At 49.1% G+C, this 13,812-nt stretch overlaps 3 protein-coding genes across 3 annotated transcripts in view; 2 read left to right on the top strand and 1 right to left on the bottom strand.

The window, feature by feature from the left end:
* The first annotated feature begins 9,759 nt into the window (after positions 1 to 9,759).
* On the top strand, positions 9,760 to 10,680 carry LOC131210007 (hypertrehalosaemic prohormone). The gene is made up of 3 exons (XM_058203187.1): positions 9,760 to 9,976; positions 10,085 to 10,219; positions 10,292 to 10,680. The coding sequence occupies exons 1-3, from the start codon at positions 9,908 to 9,910 to the stop codon at positions 10,328 to 10,330; spliced, it is 243 nt and encodes an 80-aa protein (XP_058059170.1). The 5' UTR covers positions 9,760 to 9,907; the 3' UTR covers positions 10,331 to 10,680.
* A 1,167-nt stretch (positions 10,681 to 11,847) lies between these two features.
* On the top strand, positions 11,848 to 13,595 carry LOC131211308 (venom protease-like). Its single transcript, XM_058204725.1, has 4 exons — positions 11,848 to 11,935; positions 12,030 to 12,251; positions 12,324 to 12,591; positions 13,005 to 13,595. The coding sequence occupies exons 1-4, from the start codon at positions 11,860 to 11,862 to the stop codon at positions 13,591 to 13,593; spliced, it is 1,155 nt and encodes a 384-aa protein (XP_058060708.1). The 5' UTR covers positions 11,848 to 11,859; the 3' UTR covers positions 13,594 to 13,595.
* An 18-nt stretch (positions 13,596 to 13,613) lies between these two features.
* LOC131208153 (crossover junction endonuclease MUS81) overlaps positions 13,614 to 13,812 on the bottom strand; it is a 751-nt gene continuing 552 nt past the window's right edge. Inside the window, exon 2 of the mRNA XM_058200802.1 lies at positions 13,614 to 13,798. Coding sequence (XP_058056785.1) covers positions 13,614 to 13,798 — 185 coding nt within the window. The remainder of the gene's footprint in view (positions 13,799 to 13,812) is intronic.

Here is a 13,812-nt window from a genome sequence, read left to right as displayed (position 1 = left end):
AAAATGGAGTGCCATTTACAATTACACTGCAACTCGGGCGCTACCGGTAGCACCTGGAAACAATGGGCTCAATTTTATTAGGGCGCCCAGCCCGTTGACGTAGCCGTTGTGATTGGACCCCGCCGGCAGGCTGAGTCGGTCGTGCTGCAAAACAATTAAATTTATTTCGTACCGTAAACGTGACGTGATCACAGCTCAGCTCCGTGCGGAGCTCTATTGTCAGCGCAACAGGATCCGAAACGCTGCAGGTGCAGAATTGCATTAAACATCCATCATTCCCTCGTGAAGGACGACGCCTGGAGGGCCGACTTCTTCTGGGGAACAGTTTCCAAACCGACCACCAACCGAACGCAAGGACTTTCGACGGCCTTCGGACGGAGTGGAAGACGATTTTAACAACCCACCAAAGAGCTGACTTGAATGATTAAAAGATAATAAAGGGATTTGTTGGTCGGATGGCGGCTCGGCAGTGATTGCTGGACTCCGGACCGGAGTCCGGTGCCGGTTTCGGTGGCTAGGCAACTCGCCGTGGAGGTTGGCGGAGACCGGAGATTTCAAGTTTGCGATATAGGCAAATGTTACCGAACGCATCTAAGCTCCGGTTTCGAGTAAACATCGTGGAGGTTCCGCTCGCCAGGGAATACTGGCTCGCGTCGCCAAGACAACCGTTTAGTAGACGGAAGGGAATATTCCCTTCACAAATAACAACTTCTTGCGACGACGCAGCAAACGGAGCTGTTTCCCGTAGACTTCCGTTTACTTCCGCTCGCTCGTGGTACGATAAAAGTTTTCCCCGTTCGCCGTCGCCGGGACACCGGTTTTGGGGAATGTTACACAATGTGCAAAGCCTTGCGATCGTGCGGGTCACATGCATATGCAATGGCGCGTGTGAAGGGCTGTTGCTTCCGGTGCTGTTCCGTCCCGGGGTCCAATTACGATGGGCTGCGAACTTCAAGCTACGCAAGTTCAAGAGCCTAGTTCCGGTCGCAAAAGCCTCACACACGTTTGAAGGAGATAATCATAAAGTCATTCCCCCTGGGTGAGCAGATGTGCAACGAATTGTGGAGCGTCAGAGACACAGGATGGTAACGTTCGGAGAAACGGTAACGATTTGCGGTTGGCGGTTGTGGTGCCGGCGGTCGAAACGACCGCAACGTTAAGCTATAGGTGAAAATAATTTTATTTATTCTCAAATTGAATTGCAAAGTGATGATGACATGAGCGAGATAATAATTTACAAATAGGCTTGAAAGTAATTATTGGCAAAAGAAATGGACACGATATGCGGTTTGAAATTGTGTAACCATGTTTGCATACTTTCAGGCGTATTCCACACGTGAGACTACATCACAAAAGTATGAACGGAAGGACTTTAAATATGGTTTTCCACGTGGCAATTGGCTTAACTTATGAGGTTTGAGGCGTTATTGCCGCCAGCGCCGTAAATCAACACCACGAGCGAACGGTCGGTGCATCATAATCGTCCAGACCAGACCAGACGGTTGGTGGGAATCGGTGAACGTTGTTCAATTAAATTCATACGAAAGCGTATTAATAATGTATTTCGCTCGTTCTCCATTTCAGCTGGCCACGTGCCGATTTGCATTCCCAGTTGCAGGTCCCCAGCAGGGACCCGCAGAATATGCCCGTGTTTGTTATTGTTAGAAAATGGCGCCCACGCGCCGGGAAGGCGACAGAAACGGGCGGTGAAATGGAAACGGTTTGATTCGTCGCTTTCAGCTGGAAGATAAATGGCACCGTGGGAGAGTTGTGTTTTGTGCTTTAATAAAGCATCGTAACTGATGGAAAAAATGTTTCGTGAGCTCCATTATTTTTTGGACACTTTACCAACGCTTATTTTTATGCGAAGTTAGCCATATCTGCCATATAGTTCAAAACGTTTACTTGGCCAATAAATAATTATTGCCAACGCCATCGACACAGGAATCGTTCATAAAACAAGCTGACTCGCAGCTGCTCAGAAAAACGGAATATATTTTCCCGTAAGCCCAGCTTATCGCAATCGATTCAATATGCAAAGTAAATAAAACCCGTCCGCGTGAGCCGCGGGCTAGACAATAAAAAGGAAAGGAAAAACGTTTGTCCTGCATCCGGCAGGCCCCATAGTCACCCTGCACCCTGCGGATATGGCACCGGTTGACTGGGCCGGCTTACAATGCTGCCGCATGATGGTGCACCATGTTTAGCTGGCTGTTCCGATCCGTTGCACCTGCACCAAGCCTTACCGCCCTGGGGCCGGGTAACATCGACAATACAATAAACAAACAAACCAACGCAACCACTCAAATCATGTCCCGGAATCCGGCGGGGATATACCGAGATCATCGGGAGCGTCGTCGTGCAACATTTTCGCACTTCGACTTCGACTCGACCGGAGGCGTGTCTGGGGCTGGTGTGAAAAGGCCCGCTACGTGGCGAACCCGAGCGTTCCGAGGCAGGGGCCACTTGATTCGAACACCATTAACGATACCGTTCAGTGTTTACCACCTTTCAACATTCATAATATGAAAATGGGGCCGGCTCCGTGTGGGCTTCAGGTGATCAGGTTGGTTGGTGAGGTTAAGGGTTTCAACACCGTTAAAGGTCTTTCTCGGTTCTTGTGTTTTTTTTGTCCACCACAACCTTTCGACATCCGATCGAGAATAGGGTAAATATTTGCTGCTCGACTGAACTGAACTAGCAGACCAGCGGTGGGGCAAAAGGAGTGGCGATTTATTCACCTGAGCTCCACCACGTAATTGTGCTGCAGCTGAACAGAAAAGAAGTACTTCAAAACCCCCATCGTTTGGAATTGTTCCAGCGCTTTTGAAATTGTTCACAACTTCACGCAAAGAGGTTATTTTTAACGCCTTTTAATAATAACACAATCAAAGGGCAAATATAGGGGTCCGCAATGGGGTCTTATTTTTGCCCGACATAAGGTCACGAGAAGAGACTAAAATTTGCCCCGTATCTAAAAATCAGAAAAAACTGAATTTAAAAACTAAACAATGAAGCAAACTGGTGATCGATTTTTCAACTACATCATTTCCCAACCCAACAAACGAGCGTCGGGGCGTCGAGACATTGTTCGTTTCCACCAAACGAAGGACACAGTCCCGAAACACTGCCCTGTCCATGCACCATTTAACCGGGGGAGCATCCCGTGCGAACGACACAGTTCCTTCCGGGAGCCCGGAACGCAATTTATCTATTGTTTCGCGCGACAGGTGAGTCCTGCGGCAGCCACCGAAGATGGTGAGGCGACTCGAGAAAATACGTTATATTTCATGCGCCCGAAGGCAAAGATTTCCATTTCCGCGCCATTGCACTCGCAAAGAGGTGCCCTGGCAGAAAGCGCAATGCAGTCGACTACCCTTTACCGGTGGCCCCTGCAGTCTCCGGAATGCATCGCTCGGCGACACCGTGCCTTGTAGCGGAGAGTGAAAAAATCGTTCAAACGATTTGTGGATCCTTGGCCAGCGTGGAGTTGCTGAAGAGAGAGAGCGATGGCGATGGAAAAAAGAGCAGCAGCCATACAACCCAACCATAGGGTCCGGAACAATTGGCGACAGGCGCCAGGCGACAGGCGCCAGGCGACAAGGTCCTTGGCGATGGATCGTCCGGATGCTGGACCGGAAAGCGGGAACTCATTTCCATTCTTGGTGGAGCTACTTAGTGGGGAAAAGTTAGCCCACGGCGCCCGACATCCAGCGACAACAAATGAGTCGAAAGCGGGGAGCAAGTGCACATCGGTGACGATACGGTAGCCGGGTTCTTATCTTTAAGTTAATTTACTGCTGATGGAGCTGCTCGACGGAACGCGCGCGCCGAAACTTGTTGCAGTGCGTTGAGCTTCAGGTGGCGAGCGCGGACAAATCGCATCAAATCAGTTGGATGGATTCATCTTCATTCACAGTCCATGGCCACCGGTGGCGTTCTTGGAAGATTGGCCGTCAAGGTTTAGAGCGCCTGAAGGAGCATCATTATGTGTTTGAAAGCAATCGTTGATCAACCGAGACAGCGGGGTAAATTGAAAACCAGGGCCCCAGAATTAAATTACATGTGGCCACCATGATTTTCAACTTCAGCCGTTGCAACACGTGTCGATTCTGTAATCCTTCAGGGAATAGACCACTGCTGTCTGGCACCGGAGCCCAAGGCCGACCGCAATGCGATGCTCGAATTTCCAAAAGGCTTGGGCGAACCCCGTTCCGGGAAGGAGAGCCGCAACCTGTTGAATACCCGATACGATTATAAAACAACAAGGGGCGGTTTCTAGGGATTTCTTAATCAAAGTGTCTAGCTCAAAGCCCGCGGGCGGTCATTTGGGTCCGCGAAATTTGAAACTTTCGCATGCGTGGCCAGTGATGTGTGTAATTAAATAGCCACTTAATAGAACGATGAATGCAATAAACCGTCGTTGAATTCAACAACAATCCGAACAATAACCGATCCGTATTGATTTGAATCCTGCATCGCGATGAACCCACTCTTGCGTGGGAATGGAAATGAAAGACAAATATTTGCTGCGCCGAGCAGATGCGAGTCTCGCTGCGAAGACATTGACATGGATGCGTCTAGTCTCCGGTTGACGTTAATTTGACATCGAAATCGTTAGCCTTCTGGCTGCGGACGACCTTTTTGGGTCCAGTTTGCTATCGGCTTAGAGGTAACTTTCGGCACCCACCAGACAATATTCGATCGTTAAGCCCGCTTGGCGGGACGTGCCATACAGACCTGCTGGCTGGGAATGTGGAGTAAATTGAATAAATGGTAAATAAATTATTCGACACATGACTTTGCCTTTATTTTCACCGACCAGTATGGGAGCGAGGACCGGTCCTGGGCGAGGCACACAAGGTTTGTGTTTTCTTGGGGTCAGAGTCCCATCAGGGCGGAGATTTCACCGCCCACTTTAAGGATTCACCCACATCGTAGAGATCTATAAGAGGAGGTCAAGACAGAGAAGGTCTACTGTTTAGTAAACAGTTCGTAATAATGCTTTACGACCCACACGTATTCCTACAACAACCGATATCGACCGACGGGCGGTACTCCACTGGTGATTAATTTTCAATTTCTACTGTCTAGAGCGGCACAGAGCCGTTCGGATAGTTTATCCATTTCCAATGGTTGCATTTAATGGCCTAACAACGTTACCGCCCGCATTCTACCGATGAGTGCCTAATCGTTTGCAAATTAGCACTTAATAGTCGAAAATTAACCTCTAATTGCATTCGAAACAAGAGCCCGGCCTTACACGGCCCCTGTGACACTGACGGGCGCCACCAGTACCAGTGGTGCGATAATAAAGTAATTGGATCAAAAACTGACCAGCATCCGGCTACCCGGTTGGGACCGGCCACTCGTGGAAATCTAATTCACGTTGTCAATTAACTCCGTTACACGGTGGATGGTTACACGGTTGTAACAGCGGTTCGATGCGGATGGATGGACTCGCAGATGATATTGGTGTCGGCAAATAGTGAATCCAGTACAACCAAACCAAACCATTTTTGAAAGAAGTGAATTAAAACAACCATTCGTCGGAGCTCCATGCTAAATATTCAGAGATTGTTGGGGTAAATTTACTGGAAGAGTAGTTAAGTTAGTAAAAATCGTACCGAAACGGTGGATTGAGTGCATTTTACAGTAAAAATTTATAATTTGTCAAAAAAACAAATTTAGAAAATGTTTGCATTCCTGAAAATAGCCTAAATGTATGCAAATTCTAGTGAGGAAAATCATACAATTTCGAACTTTCGCTTCAAATTTCGCCGGCAAGTATGCAACACGCATCGACCATTCCATCTATTTGAAAATTTAAATAGAAAAGTTTGAAAACAATAAATTCTTGAAACTGATTAACAACTGGATTTAATAAAAATTAACTATCGTTCGGTAAAACCATTTCGGTCCCAAAGTCATCGATCCGCACAGTCAATGGCCCTCTGTCCGTTGCAATAAAGGGCATAGCTTCATCCTTACTGAATTTTTCGCATCGAGTTTCGAAAGATTCGGAAACGCAACGGCGATCCATCATCGAATCGCGCCATCGATAAACATCAAAGACCACCCGGGGCCGGTGATGGTGGCGCTAAATTAGGTTGACTGTTGTTGATCGATTCGATCAAAACCATTCGCTTCAAATCACGGCTACCGGATCACGGGAAGCCGATCCGACGAGCCAGTATTTTACGCAGCACGTACCGCGTTTCCCATGGTAGTCGGATCCGCTGGCCACCGGGTAGGACCGTAATTCCGCGGGTTCCGTGGGACCCGTAGCAGCAGTGTGCCCCGGATAGAACATCAATAAACCATAGTTTAGAGGGCGCCCGCTGCCAATCAAAATTTGGTAAATCCCGTGTGCCGAGAGGAATTTCGATAGAACCGTACTCACGATTGGTACCGTTTTCCGGGCCGGTTCCGGGCAAGTGGCTACAGCTGGCTACAAGGGCACGGCCAGTTAGGCTTGAAATTAATTTTTGATCATTGCACTCAACGCCTTTCGAAAGGCTCGGATCGGTTGCATTCGCCATGGCGGGCTAGAAGGTGCTTCGACTCCGGCGGCTATCGAGTGTTTACTCTTTTCTTCTTTATTAAACGACTGAACCCACTGAGCGATCGGTTGCGATAATAACATTTCAAACCCGTTGTCTTATCGCTGAACTTATCGTAAAATGAAAACAATATTCAATTCACATCCATTTTCCCCGTCCGGCCTTTCTGTGTCCATCCAATCGGCTTTCGGGTTCAGCTTTGCCTCTTCAATCTTTCAGCTTAACGTCTTATTAATTGAAGTTTTATTGGCTTACTTCGGCCGGATCGCTGCGACCGGCCCCCGTAGGTCGGAAGCACACGTTGGTGGTGCAGCCGGCCGACCGGGTTTCGCGGGTTGAATAACTTTGGATTCGATTTACTTCGGATCGGGTTGCGTGCGAGCGAAACATTTTTGCGACCCCTCGTTTAGGGACCAACGGGCTAGTAAAACGGTTTTATGCTTTCTACCGTGCCACGGATTGTGGGTCAAAAGCAACAAAAACCAATCATTAAAGTAATCCGCCCGACAAAACAAGAAATGGTAAACATAAGAAATCAAACATCGCGCCGGGATCTGTAAGAGGCGAACATTTTCATAAAATTTACAAACGAACTGGAACCCACAATTTACCGTTTAGCGTGCCTTTACGTGTGAGACGAAAACATGGTCGATTCCACGAACCACCAGGCGGCTCCATTGAGCTTCGGTCACGATTTTTTGTCTGCTTTAATATCCCTTTCATGTTTATGTTTTCAATGCTGCCACGGGAATGACTGTTTTGAAATAGCCATCACCTATCAACATGCATCGTGATGCCTCAATTAATAAGGTAATAATTAATACATTCACAGTTTGATTATACAGATAATCGGGAGAGTGTCATAAAGTATTCAATCGAACTATGGCCCATCGATTCGATTTCCGGTTCGTGCCCGCCCGCGGGTTCGTGCCACTGAAAACAACAGACCCCGGGGGTTTCATAAACACGTCACGAGCTGTTGGTGGCTGACGCAGTTTGGATTAATTAAACGGATTTTGCAGTGGGGCACCGTCGGGTTGCCGTGGGAAGGATAATCACGGCAATAACTTCCGCACTCACACAGCGATCCCCAGAGCTTCTAATCAAGTTGGGATAAACCGTCAATCGTGTTTTAAAAATCGAAACGTCCCCGGACAGCCTGTCGCTGTCGGTGCAGTCGGCAAGCGGTAGGCAGGATATTTATGAGGCAATTCGAAGTACATCATCATCCCATTAGCATCAATTTTACGACCGTTTCCGCTGCCCGCTTTGCTATGGCTAGCTGCCTACGCCATCCCCGGGGCTGTTGAGAGAAAGGATCACTTTCGGTGATTCGATTTCTTCTCGCTGGTGCGAAAGGTACGAAACCGTCTCCGAAAACGGATAGGGCTAAGATGGAGCGCTTGGCTGAGCAGACACCGGAACAGCGACCGAATGGGCTGTTTCCGTTCGATTCATTAGGCATACTTTAATTGGCCCTACCGATGGGCTAAATGGTACGTTAAAGACGGAAAGCCCACGATTTGCATCAAGCAAAGTTTGCCCAAATTGAACGTATTTGCCGAGTCGAAGGAAAATTCGCCGAAACCAATCTGTTGATAAATTGATAGCGAAAACTCTACTCAAAACACTCGAACAGTTCCAACTATTTTGTCAGCGGTGGCCCTCTTCCTTAGCGTGGCATTTCCACAACTGGTTGCTTCTTGAGAGTTGCCCGTTAAACATTGCCGGTTGCCAATTTGCATACCAAACAAGTGTTCTGTGGTGATGAAGAGGGAATATTTAAACACGAAATACTTAACGCGTGTTTGCGTAGAGGCAAAACATCCCTCTCAACGGGCAACGCACATTGGGAGCCGATTAATTGACCGCACCTGAAAGCTAAACCGAGTAAAGGATTAGGCGCATGGATATGTTTGTTTGTTTGCCGCTGCTTTTGTGTTCTCCTTATTAGTTGTTAGTATCAGCTGACCGAAACCCGAAAGTGAACCACTAACCGCGTGTCCTTCGGTGGAGTGAACACACGAAAGGATCGGACTGCGGGCACCGTGTTTCCGGCGGTGAACAACCCGAAGTTAAACCGAGCCCCGAGCCGAGCCGGATGAACGGTTCCAGCTTTGGTTGTGTTGGGTTCGATTTGATTGTGTGCGAGATCGCATTCCCCTAATGAACGGTTGGCGGAAAAGGTGCAGGTGCTGTGCTCCCTGGCACATGCGCGGCCATGCCGTGGGGAACGAAACAATCTGTTGCTTTCATCAGTTTTCGAAAAGGGGAAAACATCGCGGATGCTTGGGAAGAAACGCTTCATCATCCTTCCCATTTTTTGGCGAATGGAACTGAACTATTATTTCAAAACAAAGTGTTTAAAAATATCTCTAAAATGAGCCTACCCCAACATAATTTGAACACTTGAACCGTATGACACTAAAAATGATTGTGTATTTTAATCGTAATTTTTCCGATAAAATTGAAGCGATATCGGAATTGGAAAATGGAAATGCAATCTCTGCCGTGGAAATGGAATCGTATAGCAAGCGCAATTCAATGTTATTAAAGTGCGGCCGCCGATCGAATGACGTTGTGATAACCTACATATTATCTATTTTTAACGCCAACGTTTACACCGCTCAGAAATAGAGTGGAACAACGAAAAAGCGGGACGAATTCTATGAACGCTGCGACCAGAGGCCACATTTCGTTAATTAATCGACGCTGCAGCAGCCCGGCGATTGGAGGGCTTCTATTGTCCTTAAAATGCTGCCAGTGCGCGGCAGTGATCGCGAACAGTGCGGAACAACAAAAATTGCTCAATTTCACCATCTAAATTTAAATTATCTTTCTTTCCGCTAGTTCCCAAACCTCAATACAGAAAAATACCACGTCTTAGAAGGAATCATTTATGTTTTTGCTACTTCAGAGTTACATTTATTAGGTTGAGTTGGATGCGTTGTTCACTGTATGTTCCCCGATTGCAGGACATTTCGTCCAGCCAGTGCATCCACTGGCACATAGCACCCGGTGGACCCGGAAGCTCTCTAAATACTGCCTTGGGCGGACTGGAGTTGCCGCTCGAACGAGCTACCGAGACCAAAGCATCTGGGGGCGAGCTGCATTTGAAACCATACAAAATTCACAAACCCAACGTGGCAACTATAAAAAATGTCGTGCAGCTCCAGATGGAATCAGAAGGAGTTCAGCCAGCGTCAGATAACGGCAGCAGCAACAACAGTTGTTCCCGCACCAAACCCGCGAAGAAGAAAGTCCACATCGTCCCATCGTCCTGCGAACAGATCCTAGCGCCGTTCAGAACAGAAACGACCGTTTTCGGACGCCACGCCATCGCCATGGATAACATGAAACTGTTCAGTGTGCTGCTGATTTGTGCCGCTTTGATGTTGGCCTGTGAGGCGCAGGTAAGGATACGCGTGTGGCCGTATTCCCTTTGGTGGAGCACTGGAAAGATGTAAAATTAATAATTCCCTCGATTGGTGTGCGCTGCTCTGACCGGAACCGGATGATAGCTCACCTTCACGCCGGCCTGGGGCAAGCGGTCTCCTGGGTCGCTGACGATGAATCCACTCGCGAGCAGCACTTACGGCCAGGACGCGTGCAAAACACCAGTCGATTCGCTGCTCGTGATCTACCGAATGATTCAAGTACGGAACGGCTACCCTACCACGGGCGACTAATGATGGCTAACTTTATCGTCCCGCTCCCACCTTCCACAGGCCGAGGCTCAGAAGATTGTCGACTGTAGCCAAAAGTAAATGAGCGCCGCTCATTTCATCTGCCAGCACCGGGCATCGCCGTTGAGTTGCGGGGGTTCTTTTCGCGGAAAAGAATGGCAGCGGCGGCAGCAGCAACAGCAAAGTATTCTCGACCATCGGCAGGTTTCCCGGCTTCGCTTCGCATCGCAACAACATTCGGCTCCGGATCTCGGTTTTTGATTTCGACCCACGCGCCGTCACTTGGTAAACTCATAACTTCCTCATGGTTCCCGGATTGGCGTGCAATTGGTGGTTGCAACTGTACATAACTCGTGCTGCTATCATCCCGTGTCCGGCCAGCACCGGATTCAGTGTATTGGCAAAACACCCAAGAATCAAACAACAACAAAAAATACACAAAATGGCATAAGTGGAACTGATTTGGGTGTTACGGTTGGCTTTCCGAATCCGAAATTCGCTTCAACCCTTTCGCTGGGAGTGGTCAGCGGGCCATGAATCAATTGGACCGGAGCGGAGCGGAGACAAGCTTAGACACTCGAAGGGTGGACCAAGCGTCTTCCGACGCTCCGTCGGCACACATTTCTGTGACTCGAACGGCCCAAAATCGAAATCATCATACCACCAGCTGCGAGCGGGCCTCAGATTGAAAACTAAATGAATCACACTGAGGCAACCTTATGGTTGTTAGCGGCCGTGGCGTACCGTGGCGTGGCCCTGGCATCGCCTTAGCCGCGCCCCTCAATCAAGCGCTTTTCCTCTTCATCACTGGCCCATCCCACAGCATTCCAGAGTGCTAAAGGATTAGGATTCGGTACGGAAGGCACGCTAATGAATGGAACGTAACTTACCCTCAGTTTTTTCGCAGAAGCTTTGGCAACAACGGCCGAGTCAGAGTCTGAGGGGAAAGTGCTGAAAAGGGAAGGATTATGGAAAAAAAATTGTGTTATTTCACAAACGGTTTCACGATCCGGGAAGGACGATAATTGATGCTTCTAAATTTCGTGGATCATTTCACGATATTAGCAGGACTAAACATAAATTAAACGTATTTCGATCAAAAATTGATTCTAATTGCCCTGTAAAATACCCGCAAAAAGCCGCGTTAATTTATTTAATTTTAATTCACCACATCTCCAGCGGAATGGACAAAGAATGTTGGTGACAGCCTTCTTCTTTGGCACGTTTCTTTCGGGAGTTCTTACGATCCCCTGTACGGGAAAGAACCGAGCCAGGCGAGACGGTTCATTGATTTTATGCATTCGCAAACCTGTTTCGCGTGCCAAACACAACAGCCGGCCGGCACTGAGGTTGAACTATCTCCCAACGCTGCGTTGCTCGACGAGCGTGAATCCGGTGGCCAATAGGTATCAGTGGGACGAGTTTCAAACGGCTTCCTTGGGAGCCCGATGCGCAAACAATGATTCTCCAACCGGCCAGTACGGCCAGTTGAAACGCACACACATTCCCTAACCATTTCGAGCAGTTCCCGATCGTACAGCGATCGTGGGCACAATCGACACGAAATGATCGCTCAACAACATTAGCGACCGGCATCTGGAGCAGTGAAGATGCGGAAACTCGTGGCGCGGGCTCTCACGCTCACGCTGTTGGTAGCGGTCGCTGTAGTGCGCCCCGACCAGGAAGGTACGGTCCGCGTGCTAGTTGCGTGTTTTTGTATCTCGATCGAATCAATTCCATATCGCGTCCAGCTTGGTGACTAATCACTTGCCCGTTGCAGTTGGTGAGCAGTGCGTGGTGCAGCGTACGAACGGACCCGGTATCTGCCGCCCCGTCTCCGAGTGCCCACCGGTCATCGATGACATCCGCAATCGGCGGGGAAATCCCACCAAGTGTGGCTTTATCGATCGGGTGCAGATCGTGTGCTGCCCGCTGGATAAGGGTTCCACCGTCGCATCCTCAACTCAGTCACCGGCGCTAGCCCACGAACGCATCGCGGAAAGTACGGCACCATTGAGGTCGCTTTTGTAAGTGAGAGCAAGGTATTGATAGGCACTTTCCGAATTTCCCACAGAATGTGCCGAATATGGACAGGCGGTTTACGTGAAGGAGTATGTAACATCGCTAGCTGCCAGTGAGCCGAAGCTGCAAACGATCGACAAGTGTGGCCACACGGCGGTGGAGCTGGTTGTCGACGGCGAGCTCGCCAAAGCCCGTGAATTCCCTCACATGGCACTGGTTGGGTACGGAGAAGCGCCGGACATTAAGTATCTGTGCGGTGGGTCGCTCGTCTCGGAACGATTCGTTCTCAGCGCCGGCCACTGCATGGGGGACACAAACTTGTGAGTAATTTCGACAGCGGGTTTTCACAGTGAGAAATTCATTTGTCTTATTGCGAAGCAATCGGTATCCGAGTTTTCCATCCAGGATCGTGAGATCTGCTAATAACAAATCCATTCCCACAAAAGGAAGAAAACACGATCAGTGCCGCTATCATTCGTTAATTAATCAAACACAGGCGCTCAGAAGTCCCCAGAATTACCAGAGTTCCGTTATGGAAGAAAATTGTTTTGACCTTGACCATCTCCTTCGATCGACTGGCAACGTTTCCAAAACCCCCCTATGATATTCAACGATCGTTGTTGCACAATCACGCTCATTTGGTTATGAGACAGAAGATAGAGAGAGAGAGGAAGAATAACGTTGATCGTAGAAGAAAAAGTTATAAAATGATTGCTTCTCTTGGCTTTTCTAGCGGCCCCGCAACGACCGTACGCTTGGGCGAGCTCTCGCTGGACTCGAAAACGGACGAAGCCTTCCCGGAAGACTACGACGTGATCGAGCGCATTCCTCACCCAGAGTACAAACAATCGGCTCACTACAACGACATCGCGCTGCTAAAGCTTAACCGTAAGGTAATTTTCTCCCCGTACATTCGCCCAATCTGCCTCCCGGTGCAGGGCAATCTGCCGCAAAAGCGAGCCATCGCCACCGGCTGGGGAGCGATCGGATTCGGACTGGGGCAGAGCAGCTCGCTCCTCAAGGTGACACTCGATCTGTTCACCTACGACGAATGTAAGGATCAGTTCGAGCTGACCCGCAAGCTACGTACGGGAATTAACGCCACGACGCAGATGTGTGCAGGTTCCCATAACTCGACGAAGGATACGTGCCAGGGAGACTCCGGTGGCCCATTGCAGGTTTACAACGATGCTAGCGTCTACTGTACCTACACCGTGGTCGGTGTAACGTCGTTCGGACAGAACTGTGGACTGGCCGGGGTACCGGCGGTGTACACCAGCGTCTTCCCGTATCTTTCGTGGTTGGAAAATTTGATATTCTAGAAAATAAAGCCATACCTACCTCACGCCATGTAGCGATCACTCGTAAACAGATGGTAGATGATTGCGCTCAGCTTGTCCCCGATGGTGCGTTTGGTGGGCCCGTAGGGTAGGTTCAGCATCCGCTGCCGTTCCGTTTCACTCGGACAACGATCGTACGCGCGGCGCAAGCATTGCGGAGTTGGATAACGCTCGACGATGGCGTTCACTTTCTCGATCGTG

Source organism: Anopheles bellator, chromosome 2 (assembly GCF_943735745.2).
Source record: "Anopheles bellator chromosome 2, idAnoBellAS_SP24_06.2, whole genome shotgun sequence".
In the NCBI taxonomy this organism is placed as follows: domain Eukaryota; kingdom Metazoa; phylum Arthropoda; class Insecta; order Diptera; family Culicidae; genus Anopheles; species Anopheles bellator.
Note: the sequence above shows the minus strand (reverse complement) of the source record. Positions and strands in the feature narration are given on the sequence as shown.